Source organism: Urocitellus parryii, chromosome 8 (genome assembly GCF_045843805.1).
Source record: "Urocitellus parryii isolate mUroPar1 chromosome 8, mUroPar1.hap1, whole genome shotgun sequence".
NCBI lineage: Eukaryota > Metazoa > Chordata > Mammalia > Rodentia > Sciuridae > Urocitellus > Urocitellus parryii.
This window is the reverse complement of record NC_135538.1, coordinates 108,123,990-108,149,916: the sequence shown is the minus strand read 5'-3', so window position 1 is coordinate 108,149,916 and position 25,927 is coordinate 108,123,990. Positions and strand designations below refer to the sequence as shown.

The window sequence follows — 25,927 nt, the reverse complement described above, 5'->3', positions numbered from 1 at the left end:
CCTTAGCTCCTCCCTTTCTGATACTGTCTCCCCACAATCCAATGAATCACCAAATCCTGTTGAATCTACAAATCCCAACTTCTCTTCTCCATCCCTATGACCACTGCCTTTAAATGTTACTATCCCTGGGCAAGTTTTATTTATTTATTTTGCAGTGCTGGGGGAAAGTAGCACCTCCTCCATGGTGGGCAAGCACCTATGACTGAACCTCCAGGCCCAGAGATTTACTCTCCATAGGTTATTCTTGATGGGCCTTCTCCAGGGTGATTCATTTTTTCGTTCTTTCTTTTTCTTTTTTTTTTTTTTTAAAGAGAGAGGGAGAGAGAGAGAGAGGAAGAGAGAGAGAAATTTTTAATATTTATTTTTTAGTTCTCGGTGGACACAACATCTTTGTTGGTATGTGGTGCTGAGGATCGAACTCGGGCCGCACGCGTGCCAGGCGAGCGCGCTACCGCTTGAGCCACATCCCCAGCCCCCGTTCTTTCTTTCTTTTATGGGATATGTGTGTGGTATTGGGGTTCAAACCAAGGGCCTTACTCTATCATGGAACTATATCCCAGCCCTCCCAACCCTTAATAGTTTTTTTTTTGTTTGTTTGTTTTTTTGTTTTTTGTACCAGGGATTGAATCCAAGAGCAATTAACCCACTGAGTCACATCCCCAGGGTCTTGCTAAATTGCTTAGGGCCTTGCTAAGTTGCTGAAACTGGTTTTGAACTTGTGATCCTCCTGCCTCAGCCTTCTGAACAGCTTCAATTCCAGACATGCACCAACATGCCAGTTTTTAGTTTTATCTTGGGGTAGAGTCTCGATATATTGCTCAGGTGGCCTCAAATTTGCCATCCCTCTGCCTAAAAATCCCTAGTAGCTGGGATTACAAGCCCCGTTTCTTTTTCTTTTTTTTTAATATTTATTTTTTTAGTTTTAGATGGACACAATATCTTTATTTTATTTTTATGTGGTGCTGAGAATCGAACCCAGTGCCTCACGCATGCTAGGCAAGCACGCTACCACTTGAGCCACATCCCCAGCCCTATTTTATTTATTTATTTATTTATTTTTTCCTTTTGCAGTGCTGGGGATTGAAACCATGGCCTAACTAACACATGCCAGACAAGTGCTGTAACAATGAGCCACATCCCCAGCCTAGGACTAGTTTCTTAATATAGTCAAGTCAGTTACCAGAGTAGCCTCTCTGAACTATTCCTCCTTGCCACTTCAAGGTTCGTGCACTCTATTATTATTATCATTGGTACTGGGGATTGAACCCAGGGGGTGCTTTACCACTGAGTTACATTTCTAGCTCTTTTTATTTCTTTAAGATTGGATCTTCCTAAACTGCTAGGTACTGGCTTCCAGATTGGGATCCTTCTGCCTCAGCAGGATCCCAAATCACTGGGATTACAGATTTGTGCCTCATTGCCCGAATTTATTACATTGTATCTTAACCATTGTTTTACACAAGTTTGAATTTCACCAGACAATGAACTCCCTGAGGGCAGGAACTGAGTCTCACCCATTAGAGCCCTGGTTTGGGTGGGGTGGTGCGTAAGGGATGTATTTCCAGAGACATTAACAATGAGATTGCTTTTCCACTTCGTTTTTAGCTGCTCAAATCTAACTAGTTGTCCAATCCCAGGATACTTGCAGTAGGTGTAGGGGTAGGTATAGGGGCCCATTTCATAAGGTTACAACAAACCAGGAATCCTCATCTCCTTTCACCTAGGTCCCACCCCTGGCAGGCATCCCCTTTACTCCCCTCTAACTCAGGTCTAGCGGGGGTGAATGCCCTGGAGGGCCCTTAGGAGACTTCGGCAATTTGGCACCTGCAATCAGTTTTACTTTAACCCAATGAAGAAAGGTGCCCTTCGTTTTAGGGCTTCGTTTCTTCATTTCATACTGGGCGAGCTAGCAGAGTGGGGAAAGTGGGAGAGTCACTTCAAAAAGAAAGAGCACAGCTCCAAGGGCTACAAGAATGGCCGAGGCCGACGCACACCCGACGCTGGAGTGCAGCTCTCCTGGCCAAGCTGGGGCTTCCCCTTACCCCCGCCTCCTTCACTAAGCCCGACCCATTTTGGGGCGGGATTTCCCACCTCAGCCAATTCTGGGAGCCGAACCCTGGCGGTTTGTACTCTTTCTTTCCAATGAGAAAAAAAGGAAGCAGCTTGGCTCCAATGACCAATCCGAGGAGGCGGCGCCTGGTTGTCAGGCAGGTTTGTAAGAGTTCGGGCCAATTAGAGGCGCAGGCACCGCTCGACCCGGGCGCAGCGCGCAGGCGGTGGCGGAGAGACGCCGAGCGGGCCGAGTGCGGCCGAGCAAAGCCGGAGCCGGAGCGGGGCCGCAGGAGCCGGGCCGGGTCCGGACGGGCCGAGATGCCCTATAAACTGAAGAAGGAGAAGGTGAGCGTGGCCCTTTCCCTCGCGCCTCCGCCTTAGGGCCTGCGCGGAGCTCTGGGAGGGGCCCGAACCAGGCCCGGGACAGCCCTAGACTGACCCTCCCGTCCGGCCCCCCGCAGTATTCCCCGGAGCAGCCCTTAGCCCCCGCGGCTGGCAGCACCTCCAGCCCCTGCCGCATCTAGGACAGCTCCCCACCTTGCCCTGGACGTATTTCCCCCATATACACCTCCCTTTTTTTCCTTCCTCCTCCTACCCGCGGCTCCAGTAACCTCCTCCCTCCGGATCTGCCCCACTCCTAGGTCACTCCCCTGCTTTTTTCCCCTCTGTGTCCCACCGTCCCCGATCCCCCACGGGTTTCTGTGTCTCCCTCCAGAACTGCCCTTTTCCCCCCCGCCCTGCGCAGCCCCCTTCCCTCTTCTCACCGGCCTAGGATTGCCTCTCCACAGTTCCCTACGCCCCTTCTTCCTGAACGCCAAGCCCCCTGACCTAGAACAGCGCTGCTTTCTTTCTCCTTCACCCAAATCTGGCTAGGCCCTTTCTTTAGTTCTTCCTTCACGCACAAACTTGTAAGCCAGAACTGAGCTCTTCCTTCTGTTGATGGAACCTCAGAACGTCAGTGCTGGAAGGAAGCTCTGAGCACATGTAGTGCAATCCCTACTGGTACAGATGAGGAGACTGAGGCCCCTGTAAGGGAAGGGACTTGTCCAAGGTCACACAGTCTGCTGGAGGCCCAGCTGCAATATCAGATACCCTGACTTAAAGGGCTTTTCTGTACCAAAGCCCTCCTAACCTACATCACTTGGCTCCTAGGTTCATCTTAGACCAGACACTTTCCTAATCTGATCAAGCTCCTCCCTTTATTCCTAATCCTAAAATAACCTTTGCATTTTCCCCTTTGTAGGCTGCACGATCCTCAAATTAGGAATCTATCCCTTCAGATTAGTTTTTCTTCTTAGCATCAAGGCCATCCCTGGACATCCATGCTTTTGCGATGATGTCCTGACACAAGCCATTTCTTGATTATCATTGTGAGTGGTGCTGGGGATCCAACTCAGGACCTTGCACATACTAAGCATATGTTCTACCACTGAGCTATATTCCCATCCCCACACGCCATTTCTTCTTTTCTTTTTTGCCATTTCTTGATGTTGCCTTCTTTCAACTTTCTATTCTACCTCCATACTGCCTTCCCTATTCTTCATCCCTGCCTGTTTCTACCCTCTGTTTCCTGCTGTTGCTGAGGTCTGACTCAGAGGTGTGGTTCCTTTAAGGTACAGATTCACACAGAGGATGCTAGGATACCAGCTCCAGCTCCCCCCAGCTTCTCTTGGGGCTGGCCCCTCATGTTGGGGGATGTTTCTGGTTTGATGTGGCTACCCTTCTGATGACTCTAGAGGTGTATTGGCAGCATTCATTTTCCATCTGATTGACTGAGTTGTTGGACTGCCATCTTTGACCTTATCAATCAAAGTCTTTATCCTGGAGCTTTCAGGTATTTGCCAGGCAGCTTTGATTCTAGGTTGTCTCCATAACCTTTCAGGGCCTGAGATTCAGGGTTGGTAATGACATACTATGTGTTGAATCTCCTGAGGTAGAGAGCAAGATTGGGCTGTATGCCTCACCCAGGTCCTGTCCTTGGGAAGTGGGCATGCCAGTGTGGTTTGGGCTGTTCAGCTACAGACAGTGTATGTATACATAAGTCAGCCATACCAGGAGTTAAGAGATGTAGAATTCAGGGGATGTGGTGAGGTCCGCATCCATCTGTAGCTTTTGGCTTGATGGACCAGATACTGTCCCATTGCAGAACATCTTTACTTACTAGATAATTGAGAAGACAAGATATTCATAGTTTTGCAAGGACCACAAGTTTATTAAGTTGAGAAAGGGTGTTAGAAGAATCAGGATGTATGGAGCCAGGCCTATCTCTGATCCCCTGTGTGATTTAACTCCCTGCATTTGATTTTTGGCTGAATTTGTTCTCCTTCAATGGTTGTCAAGTTCTGAGGGGGAGAGAGGTGACAGTGTGACTGAAGTTTGCCTGGATGGGCACAGAGCATGTGGGTGGGTGGAGACTCTTTATTGCTCTTCCATCACCTGTCCCCTTTCTCATTCATCTCTGCTGGTCCCAATCCTATCCTTCACTGCCTCCTCCCTGAAGCTTTTCCTGAGCCAGTGATCTCTACCTACTCCCCTGTATTTGCAGAACATTCGGTAGGCCACTCGTGGCCCTTTTGTGTTCAGCTTTGGATTGGAATTAATTAGAGAGAAGTCTTGTCTTCTCCCTTGAGATCACAAATAAGCTGCATTTTGGTTTCACATCTTACCTACACACAGTAGGTGCTTAGTGAACAGGTGCTGAGACAATCTTTTAGGAGAATATGCAGTCTCCCCTTCTCCCTTGTTCTGATCTGAGATTTACATCTTACGTTCTTGGGTGAGGTGTCTCTGCTCCCTCCCACGTTCTTCTTGTTCATAATAATAATTACAACAACATTGATCAATATTAGGATTTTCACGTGCAGGCCACTATGCTAAGGAAGTGGGTACTATGATTGTCATTTAATAGAAGAGGAGAACAAGGCTTAGAGAGGCCAGTTAACTTGTATCTGATTATATAGCTAGTGAGAGTTGAGCCCCCAAACACAAGGCTAGCTCCAAACCGTTCTTTTAACCTCAGTGTCATGCAGCACTCAATAGTGGGCTGGCCTTCAGTGTGTGCACTTCACCTGTTCTGCAGGAGCTGGGGAACAAGGCTGGTGGGCGCTGTTCCCCATTCACCCACTCACACCCACACACCAAAGCAGCTGGATTTCTCTTAACTACATTCCGTGAGAGATGTGTCTCAGGCATCATGCTGAGTGTCATTGGGTGGGTGGAGGGGTACAAAAAAGAATAAGCAGCTTATGATCAAATAGAGAGATCAGGGCTGGGGATATGGCTTAGTGGTAAAGTGCTTGCCTGGTATGAGTGAGGCCCTAGGTTCGATCCCCAGCACTGCAAAATTAAAAGTAGATAAAGTAGATCAGACTTATATGAAGATGGGTTTCGATTGTCTGAAGGATCCACATCTGAGGGTAAAGACAGTTACCTCAGTTTTGTGTCCTGCCTGCCTCCCTCCCATCTTCTCTCTCTCCACCCTATACACTGAACCACTGACAGAAGTCAGTATGGCCAACCTGGACAGTAGGCATCAGGAATGCTCAGCCTAAAAAGGAATACTTTCCCCCTTGTGCTACTGCATCCAGCTGCTCCACACCTAAGAATGGTTTCTTTCCTCCCCTCCCCCAAGAAGCCTTCCCCCTACTCCAGCCCACACAGAGCTCTCTTCTCCCTGAAATCCTTTTGCCCCCATAGTCACAATCATTTGATTTAACACTTCTTGCTGAAGGGGCTTGGCTGCTATTGAATTGCAGACTTTCAGAGCTGGAAGTGATTTCCAAGATCCTCCAATCCAGTTCTCATTGAAGACTTGAATCCCTTTTGCAACATGCCTTAGAAGAGGTCACCCAGCCTCTGCTTGAATGCTCTCAGGGCTGGGGAGCTTTCAGCTTCACTAGGCAGCCAGTTTCCATGCAACTGCTCCGTGAGAAAATTCATCCTTCTTGCAAGCCCCAGCCTATCCTCTTGCAACTTCATCCCATTGCTCTTCTGCCCCTGGGTCCACATGGACAAGTTGCATCTTTAGTCCACATGGCAGCTCCTCATTTGCTGGTTGAGATGCATCTTGCTTCCCCACCCCCCAGGACTCCTCCCTTCCATTGTTAACTATCCTAGTTCCTGCAGCTGTTGCTCTTGGGCCATGCTTTTGAATACACTCCCAGTATGGGTCACATTTCCCCTAAGAAAAATTCAGATTTCTCATTGCCCTTCCTAAAGTGTGATGCTCATGACTGAACCAGAGGCTCTAGGTGGGCCCTGTCAGTGCCAAGCACTCTGCATAGGTCTGTTAACTGAGTGGAAGGTCATATAAGCTATGGAGGCAGCCACGACACATGGATGGGCAGCCATGGCACATGGTTGATCTGTGTTGAGCTTGCAGTCAGACCTAAATCCCCAAGTCTTTTTCACATTCTCCCCATCCTGTTCCTGTGTGGTTGCTTTTTTTTTTTTTTTTTTGGCCCAAAGCATAGGAAGAGATGCTGGGCAGGCCAGGGCTCTGAGCCAGCTGCCAGGTTCCCAAGGGAAACTTTAGTCTAGTGCTCACTCTTGGTAACAATTCAGGGTTTTACCCTCATCCCTGTCCCAGTACTTACCAGCCCATGCTCTCTTGGTCTTTTGGGTAGGATACTTCCTATACCAGTTAGCATCCCTGGGCCCTACTGATTAAATGACAGTAGCACCTTCTTGTCTTGGTGATATTTGTGACATCTAAAAAATGCCTCCAGGTCTCTCTGGATAGCTGTGAGGGGAGAGGGTGACTCCTACCCTTCTAGCAAGGAAGCCTCTGGTATCCCTTTGACTCCTTCAGCCAGAAGCCAGTCTGAGCATCTTGTTCTCTAGTGCTTTTCCTTAAAGCCTCCTTATTCTGATTCTTAACCTGACTGAGGCCCCTCCTAGGCCTAACCCATGCATAAGCTTGGTGAGGTCCCAGATGAAAGAGCATTGATTATTGTGTGTTAAGGATAACTTCTTAACTAGATTCTAAACTTCTTGGAGGGACTGAATCTCCTTTTATGTGTATCCCCCACCTAGAACTAGGTACAAGGTAGGTTCTGATTGATTGATTCAGTCAGACAGAGTATAGTTGCAACAAGGATAAGGGATCCAGACAGGCCTCTCCCTTCCCTTGGTTTCTGCTAACCCAAACTCCTCCATCTTCTCCCAGCAGGAGCCCCCCAAGCTTGCCAAAGGCACAGCCAAGCCCAGCAGCTCAGGCAAGGATGGTGGAGGTGACAACGCTGAGGAGGTAATGAATATAGGCACAGCCATAGTTGTGGTGCAGGTGCCAGCTCTAGTTCCATGATGGCTGGGGGATGAGGGCTCCTGGGGATCAGCGTTACTCAGGAGGGAAGCTAACATAGGGAAGGAGAAGGAAGGGGGCTAACACAGCCCTGAACAGCTCATCTGGATTATCCTCAGAGGTCCCTTTGGCTGGTTTTCTCTAATTCTTTCAGACTTCTCAGATTGCTATGAAAGTCATTTTTTCTTTGTGTTGATTTTTGAGTGTTGAAAATTCCTTTCTCATGGGCTGGGGGTATAGCTCAGTGCTAAGCATGCATAAGGCCCTGGTTTGATCCCCAGTCCCCCAAAACAAAGAAGTCTCTTTTTCTTAAAGCAAAAAGCTGGGAGGTCCAGGGTCCTGGGGAGAAGAGGAAAAGTCCACGAGTGCTTATGGGGTGACAGGTGACTTTGACATGGCTCTGGGTGGGGCAAGGGGTTGGGAGTGTCTGGTGTCCCTTCAGGGTTGGGCCCACTGCCCTTGGTTTCATTCTAATGAGAGGACCATGGGACAGTCATGAACAGAGGTCAGTGCAGCTCAGCAATCTAGGGCTGTAAAGCAATAAACAGAAAGAGAAAGATCAGCAGAGAATGGAGGGACTTGAGGAAGTACAGGGTATGTCCATGAATATATGGGGGTGTGCTCAGTGGGATGCTTTGGATGGTGTGAACATGTGGAATAAAAAGCCATACTGTGTGGAAGCTGCTGTCCAGTGCTGTGCTTCCTCCCTCCTGCTTGACATTCAGAATGGAGAACACCAGAGCTCTTAGTTATGGGTGGGTCTTGTGGTGTTTTGGCAGAAGAGATTGATTAACAAGTGTTTGGGTTAACTGTGGAATCAGACTTTGCCAACTAGTGCTGGTCACTGTCATTTCTAAAGAGATCAAAACACTTTTTATACCAGTGAGCATTGTTTTAGGCCTCCTTTAAGTAAGCAGAAGCAGCATGCTAGGTTTTGCCCATTTTACAGATGTGGAAGTTTGGGATCACAAAAGAGAAATTGCTCCTTCCTCTGCACTTACATAGTTGTATGAACATGTTTCTAGACTAGTTCTTATCATTTGGTGTTGTAACCATTTGTTTTCATTTGTGTCAGCTGTGAACTAAGGGAAGAAGCTGGGTTTTACTCTGCATTGCTTCTTCCTCACATCTGTGTGCTCACTTGGTTTATAATAAGTTCTTCTGGCAACACATTCTGTGGGCTCAGTCTCTCCTTTAGGAATGGTGACATTGGTGGAACCCACAAGGAAAGGTAGTTGGGAGCTGGTGGCTGACATTCAAAGCCAAGGGTGGCCAAGAATCCCAGTTTAAAAGGAAAGAATGGAATATTTAGGGGTTTGTTTTCACCTTTTGCCTAACCCTTCTTCATATAGTTATTAGATATAGCTATTGGATATCATTTCCTTAAGGCAGCCTTCCTTGACTACCCATCTCCATCTCCAGGACATGGTCAGGGTTTCTGTTAGTTGCTCTTTTTGACACTCCGTCTCAGGATAGCACCCAACCATGACTCTCCTTAAATAATTCCTTGTGAACTCACTGTTTATAAGCTGTTTTCTGTGTTAGCATGGGAGCTTCAGGAGGCTCTTGCTCACCACTGAAGGTCCTGGCGCAGCAGGGGCACCCAGCATTTGAATGCATTTGTGAATGAGTGAACTAGTATATGAACAGACCAACCAACTTCAGATTGGTGTTCGATGGAATCTTAGGATTTAATTCTCTCATTTTATAGATGGGAAAGTGAAAGTTTGAAAAGATTAAGAAGTATGCTGAGACTAGTTGCTGTGATTTCCCCACTGCTTCTGGACAAATCTGCCCAGAGGAGTAGGTCTTGTTTCAAGCTGTTGGAAAAGGAGGGTGTCAAGTTCACCTTGGGCTCTTTATGAAAAGCTGCTCAGTGCTCCCCTATGTGAGACAGCTGCCAGAATTTTGCTCCGTGATTTTCCAGAAAGGTACCCATGCATGGATGGCAGAGTGATGCTTTAAAAGCCAGGCTGTGAGGTCATGGTCTTCAGTCTCAGTTTGTCACAATCCTTCCCTTGCCCTTTTTCTAGTCCAGAATTTTGAACTCTTTTGGCCAAAATTGATAAGCCTTTCCAACTGATCCTAATAACTATAGTTGCTAACATCTATTTCACTGAGTAGTTACTTTGTATTAGTTTCTTACAGTTCCATAACAAATTATCGCAAACTGGTTGGCTTAAAATAACAAAAACTTAAGGACTGGGGTTGAGGCTCAGCGGTAGAGCACTTGCCTAGCACGTGTGAGGCCCTGGGTTCGATCCTCAGCACCACATAAAAATAAATAAATAAATAAATAAAGGTATTGTGTCAACTACAACTAAAAATATTAAAAAAACAACTTATTCTTGGGCTGGGTTGTGGCTCAGTGGTAGAGTGCTCGTCTAGCATGTACAAGGCACTGGGTTTAATCCTCAGCACCACATAAATGTGAAATAAAGATATTGTGTCCACCTAAAACTTAAAAAATATATATATTGGGGCTGGGAATGTGGCTCAGGCAGTAGCGCGCTCGCCTGGCATGCGTGCGGCCCGGGTTCGATCCTCAGCACCACATACAAACAAAGATGTTGTGTCCGCCGAGAACTAAAAAATAAAATGTTAAAAATTCTCAAAAAATATATATATATATATTAAAAAAACAAACAACAACAACAAAAAAACCCATATTCTCTCAAAGTTCTGAGACTAGAATTCTGAAATCAAGGTGTTGGCAGAGTCATGTCCTTCCAAGATTGTAGTAAGAATTTGTTCTGTTCCCCTTGCCTAGTTTCTGATGGCCTTTGACAGTCCTTGACATCTATTGGTTTGTAGACGCATCATTCCAACCTCTGTCTCTGTGGTCACATGGTGTTCTCTCCTGTGTGTCTGTCTCTATCCAGATTTCCCTCTTATAAGGATACTAGTCATTAAGAACACTCTTATCCAGTATGACCTCAATTTAACTTGATTACTTTTGCAAAGACCTTGTTTCTTATTTACTTATGTTTTATTATTATTTCTTTTTATTCTCTTACCTCTAAGATTTTTTTTTTTTCTTCCTGGTACTGCAATTTGAACTCAGGCCCACTTAACCATTGAGCCACATTGGTTAAGCCCTTTTTTGTATTTTATGTAGAGACAGGATCTCACTGAGTTGCTCTGGGCTTTGCTAAATTACTGAGGCCAGATTCAAACTTATGATCCTCCTGCCTCAGCCTCCCGAACCTCTGGGATTACAGGCATGTGTCACTGAGCCCTGCTAAGGTTTTTTTTTTTTTTTTTTTTTTTTTTTTAAAGAGCCTATTTCTAATAAGGTCACATTCACAGATTCTGGGTGAATGTGAATTTTGGGGGACACCGTTAATCTAGTACACTATGTACCAGGCATTGTACTAAGTAATATGCATGCATTGTTTCATTTAACCATCACAGAACTTCCTTGGGTTGTTCTGTTATTATTATTCCCATTTTACAGATGAACTTGAGGCTTAGAGATGTTAAATAGCTTTTGCTCCAGCAGAGCTGGAATTCAACCCAGGTCTGTGACTCAGGAGCCAGGTCTCTTGTGGGCTTAATGAAGTTACATGCTGGCTCTAAGTAAAGAAGCCTAGAACGGAAGGGTGCTTTGGGAAATCAAGTGAGACTCATTGTAATCTGCTTTTGCAGGTAAGGGTCTTTCCTGGTCTGGCTTTGGAGAAAAAAATTCAATGCCATATAAAAACTGTTGTGTGCTTTGCTGTCCTGAGTTCAAAAAACAGATACAGAGGGAAGAAGAAATTATCCCAGTCTCCTTCACTTCATCTTGTCTTCCCTGAGGCTACAGCCTGTTACTTCTAAAAACCTAAAAACAATGTGCACTGGGTACATTGGGGCATGTCTGTGATCCCAGCAACTCGACTGTGATCCCAGCGACTCAGGAGGCTAAGGCAGGAGGGTCACGAGTTCAAAGCCAGTCTCAGCAACCTAGTGAGGCCCTAAGCAACTCAGCAAGACCCTGTCTCTAAATAAAATATTTAAAAATGGCTGGGGATGTGGCTAAGTGGTTAAGCCCCCCTGAGTTCAATCCTTGGTATCAAAAAAACAAAGCAAAACAAAACCTTTCTGGGATTATCAGTCTTCTACTTTTTTTGTGTGCTGAGGATTGAACCCAGAACTTTACTCATGACAAATGCATGCTCCATCAGTGAGCTACACTCCCAGCCATGTTCTCAATACTTAAAATACAATTTTGGCATCTCATTGCTTACAAGTTAAAATCCAAACTCCAAGGCCTTTCTGAGCTGACCCACCTCATTCTTCTAGTACCTATCATGTTTTCTTGTCCCACTGAATGTCTCATCTTTTGATATATAAGCTTTTTTTATGACTCAGGCCCTCATAGATATGGTTGCTTTGACCCAGATTGCCTCATTTCCCTCTTTTCTTTTTTTTGCCTAACTAAGGTGTATCCTTAAGAGCTAAATCAAATGTCACCTCTTCAGTGATGTCTTCCCTAATTCTTCCAGTTAGAGTTTGTAGCTCAGCCTCTGTGTTCCCATAGCCTTTGGGGCCCTCTCTGTTCTTGTACTGCTCTAGAACCATTAGCTGATTTTGTGTCTGTCCTGCCTACTGAACTGTGAACTCTTGAAGGCAAGTGCCATATCTTAGTCACTTTTTAATTTTTTAGTTATAGATGGACAAAATACCTTTTTTTATGTGTTGCTGAGGATCAAATCTAGTGCCTCATACATGCTAGGCAAGCACTCCACAACTGAGCTATAACCCCAGCCCCCTAGTCACCTTTTAACTTTTAATGCTTAGCATAAAGCTTAGTGAAAAAATGAAGGAAAGAGTTAAGCACAGAGTGAGATCTAGATGTCACTCACATGAAGAGAATGCCTCTGTAGTATTCAAAGTTGAAACCTTATTAGGCCAGTTAATTCATTATGCAAAAGATATGATATTAATCTGCATTTTTATTAATTTTATGCTTAATCTTTCTTGTAATATTTCCAAAGTGCTTAAATTATATATATATATATATTTTATATTTAAGTATCTAGCAGCCATGTTAGGATTAGGTAGGATCAGGATTGGTTCAGAGTGGGCAAGTTTAGTTGAAATCACCTGAATATGAGCATGGTGCATAAATTCAGGGTGCCATTTGATTGCTGGAGACCTGAATGCAGGAAGGCTTCTTAGAGTGTGGATCCTGTTGAGTTTGGAAATGGAAGAAGATACTTCAGGACTCTTATAGCGTCTCAGGACAAAGTAGGGGGTAAAGGGCAGACTGGATGGATTGCCTTTGGTCAGCCAGCCCTACTGTGCTGGTTATAGAAGGTTCTCCATTCCTTGCCTCCCACCCACGTTGAGTGAAGAGTCAGTGGCTGGAGTTTTTAGGAGAAATGGTTGAACATGAAGTGAATGGCTGACACAGCCCCATACTTCCTGTATGACAAGAATGCTCCCTTGTAAAGTGTAAACAGACAGAGGGTGCCTCATCATATTTTGAGAACTGGGGCTTTACTGGCTGGACCAGCTATCTCTTAGATGGGTCTAGTGCCTGGGAGCCAATGGTCCTCACAAAACTGGCGTGGCACAGTCGGGTAGAGGGTAGACTTAGCCTACTCTATTGCTCTCTGGCTAGCCCAGCCTTCAATACCACAATAGTGTGGAAGGAACCTTAGGCATCGACTCGGGTGGCTTTTTGAACATTATTATTACGATTTTTTTTTTTGCGGTGGGGGGGGTACCAGAGATTAAACCCAGGGGCACTTAACCTCTGAGCAACATCCTCAGCCCTTTTTTATATTTTATTTAGAGAACAGAGTCTTGATGAAAATTGCTAGGGCCTCACTAAGTTTCTGAGGCTGGCTTTGAACTCACGATCCTCCTACCTCAGCCTCCTGAGTTGCTGGGATTATAGGTGTGTACCACCACACCTGGCTTGAACATTATTATTATTATTATTTATTTTATTTTTATTTTTTACAATACCTTTATTTATTTATTTATTTATTTATTTTATGTGGTGCTGAGGATCGAACCCAGGGCCTCTCACATGCTAGATGAGCACTCTACTGCTGAGCCACCCCAGCCCTTGAACATTATTTTTATAGTTATGCAACCCTCTGTTTTCTTAAGACCTTTCTTGGAGAGTGGTTGGGAAACCAACAATCTAGTCCAACTTTCTCCTTTTTAACAGAGAAAATTGAGGCTGTTTTTCCCCATTCTGGGAAGAATGCCTTTCTCTGTATGTGGCCCAGTATGTGGCTCATGGAGGTGCTGGGTGTCTGTCTCTCCCTCAGAGTCTTGTTCCTCAGGCTGGCACTGAGCCTCTTACCCTAGTATCACTAAGTTTTCTCTGTTCCTGATGCTGTACAGTGCTCTGTGTTGCGGGTTCCTTTGTTGAGACAGGAGAGGAAGGGCCATGGGGAGAAGCCTGAAGAGGAGCCAAGAGCTTTGGCTCTTAATCAACCAGCCAAACATTCACTGAATGTTTGTTAATGTCAGTACAAGGGCATCTACAGGGGTATAAACCAGAGACTGGACCTTCAAGGGGCTTGTCATTTTGAGGAAATGATATATAAAGAGACAAAGCAAGAGGTACTACTAGGGGTGAATGATTACAGAATCAATGGAACAGACAAGTAGTGTTAGGAGGTGGGGGGTGGAGCAGTACCTAAGGACTGGCATGATCTAAGAAGCCTTTTTGGAAGAAAGTGGAACTTAAACTGGGTCCTGAGAGATAAAGTGATTTTTCTGGGTCACCCATTTTCAAACAAGAGAAAAATGGACTCAAACATTTGAGGTGTGTTAGCATAGGAAGGAATTTCTAGGATGCATTCCTAAAAGCATCTTAAGTCCCAATAACTTGGGAGGCTAAGCCAGGAGCATCACAAGTTCGAGGGCAGCCTCAGCAACTTAGTGAGACCCTGTCTCAAAAAAAAAAAAAAAAAAGAAAGAAAAAGAAAAAAAGGGCTGAGGATATAACTCAGTGCCTAAACCACCCCTAGATTCAATCCTTAGTACCAAAAACAAAAAAAGAATAGTACTAGTAGAAGATACCTCTTATAAAGGTCTGGATGCACACCAAGTGATGGCCTCCCAACCTTCTACCTCTTTCTGAGCCTGTCCCCAAGGTGATTCATCTGCCATATATAGAAAAGGAAACCCCAGACTCCAGGGCTCCTTGCATTATCTAACTAAAATCACACTGGCTGAGTGTTGTCATGGCAGAGAAGGTATGATAGCTGCTCCTGCCCCGCTTCCTTGCATTCCTCTAGTGAAACTGGTGTCTGGGGCGGTCCTTTGTAGTAAAGGAGAGAGTGAGGTAGCCTAAGTGGTAAGGAGCCACATTGAACCCACAGACCTGCCTGGGCTACACCCAGTACTGCTCTCTAGTTCTTTCATTCCCAGATAGGTCACAAACTTGTCAGAACTGGTTTCTACAAAATAATTCAGAATATGAAAAGGATGACAGTTCTGTTTTCCTCCTCTCCTCCAACCCAGAGGGTTTTAAATCTCCCATTCTTATGGTGAGGAGATTTAAAACCCTCTGGGGAGGAGGGGAATGATGTGGTTAAGAATAGGAGGTCAGCTTTTCCTTCCGTGGTGTGGGTATCCAGCTGGACATGACCTTACTCCTGCAGCCTCTATTTGGGGGCTAGGATCTTCTGTTCTTACAAGAGTGTTACCAGGACATTTAGGAATACCTGTGAGTGACATCCCTGCAGAACTGTTTAGGCTTCTGAAAATGGGCTTTATGGGCCCTTTACCATGTCTGGGAGCTATCCCTTCCCAAAGGGACCATTTTTAAAAATTAGTCATCTTTCTTTCATTACAAAAGCACTGTCAGCTTGTAAAAAATCTGGAAATGTAGAAAACTGTATCTATGTTTGGCATGGTGGCACACACCTGGAATCCCAGCTACTTTGGAGGCTGAAGCAGGAGGACCACAAGTTTGATGCTGGCCTGGGCAACTTAGTGAAATCCTGTCTCAAAGAAATTTGAAAAGGGTTGGAGATGTAGCTCAGTAGTAGAGCACTCCTAGGTTTAACCCCTAGTACCAAAATAACAAAACATAAACAAAGAAATAGGGAAAAGGAAAAGGAAAAGTCATCTATAATGTTATCACTATAGGACTTAGTTACTAAGGACTCCTTAGACTTGTTCTTTCCATTTTAGAACCTGTTTTGGTCCTTTGCATGTATTTTAATGTGTATGAGCTCATTTTGCATATACAGTTTTGTCCTTATTTAACTTATATTGGAAGCAGTTTTCTTTCATTAGGTAGTTTTTGGCTTTTTGTTTTAATATTTTTCAACATGGTCATTCAGAAAGTTAAAAGGTAGTGTTGGCTTGTGATGAAAAGAGCAACCCCTGCATTGTTGCTTTGTGTAACCACTCTGAACTCTTTCCTCACAGATTGATATTTGTATTTGTATTTCCAAATTAGCCAAATTAGCTTGGCTTCGTGACTCTAAGCATTAATCCTTACCCATCTTTTTTTTTTTTTTTTTTTTAGTTGAATTTAGGAGCACTTAATCAGTAAACCACATCCCCAGTCCTTTTTGTTTTTAATTTTATTTTGGGACAGGGTCTTGCCAAATTGCTGAGGTTGGCTTGTGATCCTCCTGATTTAGCCTCTGGAGTCCCTGGGATTGTAGGTGTGCACCACCACCACACCCAGCTTTTTTTTTTTTTTTTTTTGTGGTGCTAGGGATTGAATGAACCCAGGGCTTTGTGAATTTTAGCAAGAATTCTATTCCAGCCCTCTTTTTTGTTTTGAGATAGGGTCTTTGCTATTTGTCCAGGCTTGCCTTGAATTTGAATTCTCTTGCTTCAATCTTCTGAATAGCTGAGATTAGAGATGGGTGTATGCCACCACACCCAGCTACCAAATTGAGTCTTTCACTGCCTTTTTTTTTTTTTTTTTTAATTTTGAAACTTGGATTATCTATTGACTTTTGGGTTTGATTTTTTTTTTTTTTGGTACCAGGGATTGAACCCAGGGTCACTTAAACACTCAGTCACGTCCCCAGCTCTTTTTTTTTATATTTTATTAGAGACAGGGTCTCGCTGAGTTGTGTAGGGCCTTACCAAATTGCTGAGGCTAGCTTTGTTTTTTTTTTTTTTTTTGGTTGTTCAAAACATTACAAAGCTCTTGACATATCATATTTCATACATTAGATTCAAGTGGGTTATGAACTCCCATTTTTGCCCCAAATACAGATTGCAGAATCACATTGGTTATACATCCACATTTTTACATAATGCTGAGGCTAGCTTTGAATCCACTTCCTCCTGCCTTAACCTTCCCAGTTGCTGGGATTATAGGTGTGTGCCATCATACCTGGTTTATCTGTTGACTTTCTACAGTGGAAAATATAAGTTCTCACCATTCCTGTGCCCCTATGCTGACATTGCCCCTCTTCTCAAAATGCTTATTAATTTTGGTGAACTTACTAGGATTGTGTAACTATTTTTCATAGTTACATTTATCACATGGTTTTCATAAACATAATTCTACTTATTTATTTTTTCTTGTGAGACTCTTCAAGTGTTTGCAGCAAAACTTTTTTTTTTTTTTTTCTTCTTCTGGGGATGGAACCTAGGTCCTTGTACATGCTAAGCAAGTATTCTACTGCTAAGCTTCACCCTAGCCCCAAACAAAGCTCCCCACTGCCCTTTTTAAAAAACATTTTGTAGTGCTGGGGATCAAATCCAGAGCCTTGATTGTATTAGGCAAGAGCTCTACCACTGTGCTATCTCCCCATCCTGAAAAGCTTTTCTTAAATTTAGGATCTTTATTAAGCTTAATTTCTAGTAGTAAAACTACCAAGACATGAGAATAAATTTATTTTACCCTTTAATTGAAGAAAGTCATACATTCATTGATCTTAGATGTACTGCTCAGTGAATTTTTAGGTATATACCACTTGCCAGATCCAGTCAAGATGTAAAATGTTTCCAACACTAAGAAAATTCTTCATTGATGGGGCTAGGGATGTAGCTCAGTGGTAGAACACTTCCTAGCATGTATGAGGCCCTGGGATCAATCCTAAATACCGCAAAAACAACAGCCAGGTACAGTAGGGCTTATCTGTAATCCCAGTGGCTTGGGAAGCTAAGGCAGGAGGAGCTCGAGTTCAAAGCCAGCCTCAGCAACTTGGTGAGGCCCTATACAACTTGGTGAGACCCTGTCTCAAAATCAAAAATAAAAAGGGCTGGGGATGTGGTTCAGGGATTGAGCACCTCTGGGTTCAATTCCTAGTATAAAAACAGCAGCAACAACAACAAAACAGTATTCCTAATGTCTCTTCTCAGCAGTACCTTACCACCACTACCCTTACTCCTTCTCCACTGCCATCCCTACTCTGGCAAGATAACCACTTTTCTGACTTGTGTCACTATCAATCCATCAATTTATTTTGCCTGAATTAGAATGAGGTGTTTTTGTTGTTGTTGTTTTGAGAAAGGGTTTTACAATGTTGCCCAGGCTTGTCTCAAATCTCAAATTCTTGGGCTCAAGCGATCCTCCTGCTCCAGGCTCCTAAAGAGCAGGAGTACAGGTGCATGCCACTATGCTTGGCAGGAATGAACATTTTGAGGGTTTTTCCCCACTGCCTGAGTATCACTTTGGGAGACATGACTTTCTTTTGTTTTATACCATGGATTGAACTGAGGGACACTTAACCACTGAGCCACATCCCCAGCCCTTTTTTATTTTATTTTTTAAATTTGAGACAGGGTCTCACTAAGTTGTATAGGCCCTTGTAAAATTGCTGAGACTGGCTTTGAACTTATGATCCTCCTGGCTCAGTCTCTTGAGTTGCTGGGATTATAGGTGTGACCACTGTGCCTAGTGAGACATGACCTCTTGACTGTTCCCTTCCAAGGCTACAGTCCATACCCATTCCTGTTTCTGGTCTAACTTCTTTAGAGTAAGAGACAGCTGCTTACTGCCTTGGCTGTACAGGCATAAACAGAGTAGGGATGGAGGGAAGCCTGGGGTGGGTAGATCTCCTGGGGAGTGGACTTCAACAGATTACTTGTTTGACCAGGCACAGCCCCAGCCCCAGCCACAGCCTCAGCCTCAGCCCCAACCTCAACCTCAATCTCAGCCACCATCATCCAACAAGCGTCCCAGCAACAGCACACCCCCCCCAACACAGCTCAGCAAAATCAAGTACTCAGGGGGACCCCAGATTGTCAAGAAGGAGCGACGGCAAAGCTCCTCCCGCTTCAACCTCAGCAAGAACCGGGAGCTGCAGAAGCTTCCTGCCCTGAAAGGTACTTGCAGCTAGTCAGAATGGTTATCGTGCACTGGGCATTGGCAGAATGGAAGTTTTAGGGTATCTTGGGTAGAAGAGAATTCAAGAGAATGTGAGGGGGACTTTCATTAGGGTGGAGGTCCAGGGAACAGGATGGTAACTGTGGGAAAGGGGAAAGCTCTGTAAGGCCAGCAGGTTGGGCATGAGGGATGAGGGATGGGGGAGGAGAAGCTAACTGCTGGGGCCCCTTCCACAGACTCACCAACCCAGGAGCGGGAGGAGCTGTTTATACAGAAGTTACGCCAGTGCTGCGTCCTCTTTGACTTTGTGTCAGACCCACTCAGTGACCTCAAATTTAAGGAGGTGAAGCGGGCAGGACTCAATGAGATGGTGGAGTACATCACCCACAGCCGTGATGTTGTCACTGAGGCCATCTACCCAGAGGCTGTAACCATGGTGGGCATGGGGAAAGAACACAAGGGCTAGGGGTGGGGGCCCTGGAGAAGCCTGCACGGTGCTCTAAGCTGGGCCTACCCCTCAGTTTTCAGTGAACCTCTTCCGGACACTGCCACCTTCATCGAATCCCACAGGGGCTGAATTCGATCCAGAGGAAGATGAGCCTACCTTGGAAGCTGCCTGGCCTCATCTTCAGGTACCAGGGCAAGGGAGCATGCTGTCTCTGGCTGCAGGGAACAGGGTACCCTATCTTTTATTCCTTGGGGAGTTCCTCAGTGGATGTTTCTTTTCCTCTACAGCTTGTATATGAGTTTTTCTTACGTTTCCTTGAGTCTCCTGATTTCCAGCCGAACATAGCCAAGAAGTATATTGACCAGAAGTTTGTCCTTGCTGTGAGTCCCTGAGGTTCCTGTCCTTCCCCCTCTATCTATTCCATAAACTGTAGTCCCATGCCTCCCCTCACCTCTGTCCCAGATGTTCTTTCCCATTATGACTATTATACTGGAATTTCAGCTGGGTTTAGTTTAAGGAGACCATGGGAGGTTAAAAAAGCTCAGTGCCCTTAAGAAGCTTTTAGCAAAATGGAAAAAAAAAAGCAACATAGTACTTCTCAAGGGGAGATATATATATATATATATATATATATACACACACACACACACACACACACACACACACACACACACATATGCATGGCCAGATACCACTTGGAGTAGATCAGTAGAATAGAATTACTCTGCTTTCCAGACACTTGTCCTTACTCCCCTTTCTCCAGAAAACCTGAAAGCTTCCCCTGACTAAGACCCTGTCACCCAGCCCTAGCCTTCCCTGGCTGCCACCTCACTTGCTGCCTTTCCTCCCTCCTGCTTCCAGCTCCTGGACCTATTTGACAGTGAGGATCCTCGAGAGCGGGACTTTCTCAAGACCATTTTGCATCGTATCTATGGCAAGTTTTTGGGGCTCCGGGCTTATATCCGTAGGCAGATCAACCACATCTTCTATAGGTGAGTTCATGAGCCCAGACTTAGGATCAAAGCAAGCCTTTGCTAGGGAGGAGAGGGGGAGCAACGAGATAATGGAGACTCTGCAGAATGCGGGAGGGACATCAGGGTTAGTGTCAAGAGAGCCCATTTTCTTCCTCTCAGGTTCATCTATGAGACAGAGCATCACAATGGGATTGCTGAACTCCTGGAGATCTTGGGCAGGTGAGAGGTGGAGTAGAGAAACATAAGATACCTGAAAAATGTTGGGAGGACTGGTGTATTGAACTTGGATCTGGCTATTTGGTCCTAAAAAACCTCCATTAACTCCTAGTATCATCAATGGCTTTGCCCTACCCCTTAAGGAAGAGCATAAGATGTTTCTCATCCGTGTCCTGCTTCCACTTCACAAAGTCAAGTCCCTGAGTGTATACCACCCTCAGGTGAGGTGCCTTCCTCCTGATGATCCCCAACTTGGGCAGGAAAGACAAGGAGGGGAGGGAAGGTATTCTGCTGGGATAGTTATGGCACAGGGAATGGGTGGGATAAATCCTTTATATTTCCCCTTCCATTTTGGGATCTTGTTTTTGTCATTGAATTGTGAGACTGTCTGGCCCTAATTTCACCTCCTTTCTACCTCAACCTTTTGCAGTTGGCTTACTGTGTGGTACAATTCCTGGAGAAGGAGAGCAGTCTGACTGAGCCGGTAATTCCCCTTCTGAGCCCAAGTCAACCTTTTACTGTCATCAGTATTGCTTACCAATTTATAATTGAGCAATGCCGTAAGCAGGTGCTCAGGAGGGCTGTGGCATGATAGGTGACATGGTTTCCTCCCTGAATGAGAAATGAAATCTATATACACTTAGGAAGACCCAAGCCAAAGAAACATGAGCCGTTAGCTGAGGTTACCCAAACTCTGCCCACAAGGCTAAGGGTGGGGAAGAGAGGCAGGAAAGCTTCCCAGAAAACCAGACAGTATTAAGAATTTTATCCTATGTCTTCTTCTCACAACAGGTGATTGTGGGACTTCTTAAGTTTTGGCCCAAGACTCACAGCCCCAAGGAGGTGATGTTCCTGAATGAACTAGAGGAGATTCTGGATGTCATTGAACCCTCAGAGTTTAGCAAAGTGATGGAACCACTCTTCCGTCAGCTTGCCAAGTGTGTCTCCAGCCCCCATTTCCAGGTGAAGCCAAACTCAGCATATCCAAGGCTCCCAGGAATTTAGCAGATCTTGAGTAAGGCAGGTAGATAGTGCCTCTATTGAGTCCCACCTCTCTCCACCAGGTGGCAGAGCGTGCTCTCTATTACTGGAATAATGAATACATCATGAGCCTGATAAGTGACAATGCTGCCAGAGTCCTCCCCATCATGTTCCCTGCACTCTACAGGAACTCCAAGAGCCACTGGAACAAGTATGGGGCTGGGCTGGGGCTGGGTGTGGGGATCTGGTTTTGGAACCTTTGAAGGTGTGAATCTCACCTGGTCATTCAGCAAGTGGGGCTGATGCCCACTGTTTATTGGTAGATCCTTGAGGGACTGACTAGAGAGAAAAGATGCCTGTATGAGAGATCTCTGGGATATCAAATAGCAGAGCAGTGGCCTGTACATTGCTCTTTGGGGTCAGCTATTCCACAGGTACGTTACAGCTTTGAAGACACAATTCTATGCTGGGAGAAGCTGATGTGATCCATTTAGAGAGCATGCATAGAATCTAAGAGTTAAAAAAAAAAAAAAAAAAGCTTTTTGCTGAGAGCAAACATAGTGTGGTACACTCAGTCCATTGTGTTGCTGGGAGGCCATTAGTGTGGATTAGAGTGGGAAGTGGTGTTAAGAAGGAAGACTTTTGGAGTATGGGGTAGGGGAAGTATAGACAGGTGGATCAGTATTTGCAAAGACCATGAAATGCTAGTCTTAAGTCACACAATTTGGCTAGAACTATCTGCTTATAAAGGTTTGGGAAATGGGGGTAGTAAATGAAAAAGCTGTTGGTAGAGACACCTCCTATAAACAAGTAAACATGGGGCCCAGGCATTAAGGGTAGGCTCTGGCCTGCATGTGATCTTTCTTCTGGGTGGCAGGACAATCCATGGACTGATCTACAATGCCCTGAAGCTGTTTATGGAAATGAATCAGAAGCTCTTTGATGATTGCACACAGCAGTACAAGGCAGAGAAACAGAAGTGAGTATTTCTCTCCCTGGAAGACTTTTTTTTTCTTTAAATATTGTTTTATTTTATTTTTAAATATTTATTTTTAGGTGTAGATGGACACAACACAATGCCTTTATTTTTATGTGGTGCTGAGGATCGAACCCGGGCCCTGCCCATGCTAGGCGAGCGCTCTACCGCTGAGCGCTCTACCGCTGAGCCACAATCCCAGCCCTCCCTGGAAGACTTTCATTTTTTACTTCTAGCTCACTTTCGTTCTCTCATTCCTACTTTTGTTCCCTTAGGGGCCGATTCCGAATGAAGGAAAGAGAAGAGATGTGGCAAAAGATTGAGGAGCTGGCCCGGCTTAATCCTCAGGTGAGATTTTTATGCCACTGCCCTGAACTCAGGGTCCCATCTGGAATTAGGGGTTAGGGATTTTTGGTGGAAGAATAGACACACAGGCCCACAAACCTCTGAAGTGGCTCTCAACTCTTCATCCACATCTCCTCCCTCAGTATCCCATGTTCCGTGCTCCTCCACCTCTGCCCCCTGTGTACTCCATGGAGACAGAAACCCCTACAGCAGAGGACATCCAGCTTCTGAAGAGGACGGTGGAGACAGAGGCTGTGCAGGTGGGAGGGCACCAGGGGTAAGGACTGGGGAGGTGGAGTAGAAATTAACAGGACTGGAAGAAGAGCAACAGAACCTAAGAATAAGAGAAGGAAATATCAATTCCTTGGGAATTGATCATCATTTCTTGTCTTCTCCCTATCCATTTGTAGATGCTGAAGGACATCAAGAAGGAAAAAGTGCTGCTTCGGAGGAAGTCAGAGTTGCCCCAGGACGTCTACACCATCAAGGCACTGGAGGCCCATAAGCGGGCAGAAGAGTTCCTAACTGCCAGCCAAGAGGCTCTCTGACCCCCTCACCTTCCCGCAGGGTCACAGCCCACTCAGCCCTGGGACGCTGCCCCAGCCCTCCACCCTCTGCTCCCTACTGGCTGACTTGGGGAAAGGCAGCACCTCTCTAGCTAGCTACTCTAGAGGATGGAGGCACTTGAAGCAGGGACACCCAGTGGTCTCTCTTCTCCCCAAAGCGTGTTCATGCCTCCCTGTGGCTAGTACAGACAGGCTGAGCATCAAGATGCTCAGTGCAAAGAGAACCTGGGGGTGCCTGTCCCCCTTCTGCTCCTAACCCACAGCTATCTGAGGTTGCTGAGAAGTACACACAGGAATACATATGCTCCTCTCCTCTCCCCTTCATCCTCACCTGAATTCTAGGTGTCTCTTCCTCTCCCCTGACTGCAGAGGCATATAGGAAGGAGCAGGAGGTTATTCTCACCAAAGTTATGTCAAGCTCCACTGGCCCCTGGAGTGAGTAGCTGGAGGGGAGTCAAACTCCAGCAGCACAAATAAGCCCCCAGCCCCAGCAGTGTGCAGGCTGACAGGGTTTTATTATTTCCTTTTATTCCCTGCCTGTTGAAGAGAACATGGAGATCCTAAAGGAGAAAAGTACTGGCTGTGGACAACAAAGGATGAATATAGAGCCCAGATGGACCAAGCACTGGAGGGTGTAAATAATCACCCCTACCCTACACCCCCTCTGTGGTGAGCAGCAGCCCTGGGATCACAAACATGGAAGGGACCACCCTGTGGCTGACTGCTTTCCTGTGCTGTTGGTTCCCAAAGTTGAAAGAAGAAAGCAGGGAGCAGTGCCCCAAGCATAGCTCCCCCCAATACCTATTTATTTCCTTGTTTGTGCTGATGCTGGGCAGGCCCTAACCGGTCCCTTTTGGAGAGGAAAGGGGCTGGGAGGGCTGGACCCAGGTTCCAGGAATACAGGCAGTGTGGCTTTTGGCTGTGTACATAGGGTGCTTTATTCTCCACAGAATGATACATGTTAAGGTGGGTTGGGCTTGGGCCAATGTCCCCATATGTACAGAACTGAATAAAGTGGGTCTCTGAGCAGAAGTCTGATTTACTTTGATGTGAAAGGGTGATGGGTAAGATATTACAACCAGAGGATGTATTCAGTCCTGTGCTAGTTCTGGCCTGGAATGTAGAAAGATGAGGCAGTTCTTACTATGGTCACTTCCAAGCAGGAGATGCCTGCCGGGCTTGAAGGGCTTTCTGTACCACATCTTCCCACTGGGCATCTGATATCTCCCGAGCCCAGGCAGGAACTCCTGGTGCAGGAAGGCTTACTCCAGCCATTGTTCTTTTCACCAGCTCTACATGTTCTGAAATCACAGCCAGAAGCCAGTTAGGAGATAGAAACAATGGGCCCAGCTCCTCTTCCCATTTCTTGAATCAACCCAGAGCCCTTAATTGGTGGGGTCACCAGATCCATCTTATTTCTAAGCAACCCTGCTCATCTCCAAGTCTAGCAGAATAATGTTTCACCTGGATTCTGAAGTCAGCAAAATCCTAGCTTACAAACTAGGAATAAATTATTCCCCTGTAACTTCCCTTTCCTGGTTCAAGCCAGTCTATTATTCCCTAATGAAAGAATGATCCTTTTACCTGGGTCCATGGGAATAGAACTGTGGCTGCTCAATGCAGTAGCTCCCTCCTCATCTTCATCCTCACTCTCTAATGGTGGGTCTGGCAAATGAAGCCCCAGGGCCTGTGGAACCAGAGAGACAGGTAGGGTCCTGCTTTCATTTGCAGGAGCTCAGCTTTATTTGTTCTTAACAATTCCTTCCACTATACCTGGATCCGATCCTGGATGTCAGCAACTACATCTTCTCCATCCCCCACTGGTGCGAGCTCCACCTCCTCTTGTTCAGGATCTTGGTTTAGGGGCTGGTAGGAGTAGCCAGCCGGGCCTGCCCCTGTTTCCTCCTGCTCTTCTTCAGGCTCCTCACTGCTCCAATCCCCAGTGCCTTCTGTAGGGCCCTGATGTGGCCCCAGTTCTTCAGTCTGATTGGGGAAGATACGCTCAGGGCCCATGGTGTCTCCCCCTAGAACTACTGCGGCCATCCGGGCAGGGGCTGCAAGAACAGGGAGGCAGGAGGATAGGGATTGGATGAAACTAGGAGCGCCTTCATCTTATTTTCCAGCTCCTCACAGTCTCCTTGTTTCCATCAAACCAGCTTCACTCCCCAAGGTTCCTGCATCCTTCTCCCCTACTCGCATCCTTCTCCCCTACTCCTTCAGTCTCTCGTTGCTCCCCCTTTTAAGTCCGGGCTCTTTTCTAGGACCAGGCCCCACCCGCCTTTCCCAGTCTCTAAATAAACAGCTCAATTAGAGGCCCTACCAGCTTTCCAGAACCCCGGCTTCCCCACCACGCCCCTCCCGGCCTAAAGAACCCCAGGTCGCACGTCTCCCCAGGACAGAGCATACCCGCCCCCTCCTCCTTTCTCCTAAGGGTTCCCCTCTAAACCGCCTGACAAAACCCCTTCAGGCTCCCGGGGCGCCCCTCAAAAGGTCCCAGTTGCGGCGTCCCCACCCGCCCCACCGATTCTCAGCGCCGGTGTTTCCGCGCGCCTCACCCTCTCAGAGCCCACCGTCGGACCCACACCTTCACTTCCGGTGGGGCAGGACGTGCTGGGGCTCCCAGTCCTCCAGCCCCGCCCCGTGCTCTGGACTGACGCGAGCGAGGACGAAGAGTCCGCCCCTAGCCCCGCCTCCGCCATCCCCTGCCCCGACAACAAAGGACTACATTACCCAATGAACCCCACGGTCTTGACACATATGTGCACATGCGCAGAATCTCTCCGTAGGCTCCTGCCCTTACGGGCCTCAGG

At 46.2% G+C, this 25,927-nt stretch overlaps 2 protein-coding genes across 5 annotated transcripts; one reads left to right on the top strand and one right to left on the bottom strand.

The window, feature by feature from the left end:
* The first annotated feature begins 1,325 nt into the window (after nucleotides 1-1,325).
* Nucleotides 1,326-24,149, top strand: Ppp2r5d (protein phosphatase 2 regulatory subunit B'delta). 2 transcript variants are annotated; one of them, XM_026383507.2, is made up of 16 exons: nucleotides 1,326-2,397; nucleotides 7,220-7,300; nucleotides 18,382-18,610; nucleotides 18,848-19,047; nucleotides 19,133-19,243; nucleotides 19,347-19,439; nucleotides 19,921-20,051; nucleotides 20,193-20,252; nucleotides 20,362-20,470; nucleotides 20,680-20,733; nucleotides 21,042-21,212; nucleotides 21,314-21,441; nucleotides 22,108-22,209; nucleotides 22,482-22,554; nucleotides 22,695-22,811; nucleotides 22,962-24,149. In XM_026383507.2, the coding sequence occupies exons 1-16, from the start codon at nucleotides 2,143-2,145 to the stop codon at nucleotides 23,097-23,099; spliced, it is 2,052 nt and encodes a 683-aa protein (XP_026239292.1). In that variant the 5' UTR covers nucleotides 1,326-2,142; the 3' UTR covers nucleotides 23,100-24,149. The 2 variants fall into 2 exon arrangements, with proteins under 2 accessions (XP_026239292.1, XP_026239293.1); XM_026383508.2 differs by having other exon boundaries at nucleotides 1,327-2,397; nucleotides 7,223-7,300.
* Mea1 (male-enhanced antigen 1) lies at nucleotides 22,796-25,795 on the bottom strand. 3 transcript variants are annotated; one of them, XM_026383510.2, is made up of 5 exons: nucleotides 25,702-25,795; nucleotides 24,891-25,171; nucleotides 24,702-24,804; nucleotides 24,262-24,418; nucleotides 22,796-22,885 (listed from the first exon to the last, which is right to left on the bottom strand). In XM_026383510.2, the coding sequence occupies exons 2-4, from the start codon at nucleotides 25,158-25,160 to the stop codon at nucleotides 24,267-24,269; spliced, it is 525 nt and encodes a 174-aa protein (XP_026239295.2). In that variant the 5' UTR covers nucleotides 25,161-25,171; nucleotides 25,702-25,795; the 3' UTR covers nucleotides 22,796-22,885; nucleotides 24,262-24,266. The 3 variants fall into 3 exon arrangements, with proteins under 3 accessions (XP_026239295.2, XP_026239297.1, XP_026239298.1); XM_026383512.2 differs by having other exon boundaries at nucleotides 25,673-25,762; XM_026383513.2 differs by having other exon boundaries at nucleotides 25,639-25,718.
* Between the last annotated feature and the right edge of the window lie 132 nt (nucleotides 25,796-25,927).

Excerpts from the sequence above, each read along its gene's own strand:
- Mea1 (XM_026383510.2), bottom strand. The coding sequence starts at position 25,160 with ATGGCCGCAGTAGTTCTAGGGGGAGACACCATGGGCCCTGAGCGTATC. Across the intron at positions 24,805-24,890 it reads ACATCCAGGATCGGATCCAG|GCCCTGGGGCTTCATTTGCC; the intron begins GTATAGTGGAAG and ends CTGGTTCCACAG. Across the intron at positions 24,419-24,701 it reads TTCTATTCCCATGGACCCAG|AACATGTAGAGCTGGTGAAA; the intron begins GTAAAAGGATCA and ends CTGTGATTTCAG.
- Ppp2r5d (XM_026383507.2), top strand. The coding sequence starts at position 2,143 with ATGAGAAAAAAAGGAAGCAGCTTGGCTCCAATGACCAATCCGAGGAGG. Across the intron at positions 7,301-18,381 it reads GAGGTGACAACGCTGAGGAG|GCACAGCCCCAGCCCCAGCC; the intron begins GTAATGAATATA and ends TTGTTTGACCAG. Across the intron at positions 20,052-20,192 it reads ATCAACCACATCTTCTATAG|GTTCATCTATGAGACAGAGC; the intron begins GTGAGTTCATGA and ends TCTTCCTCTCAG.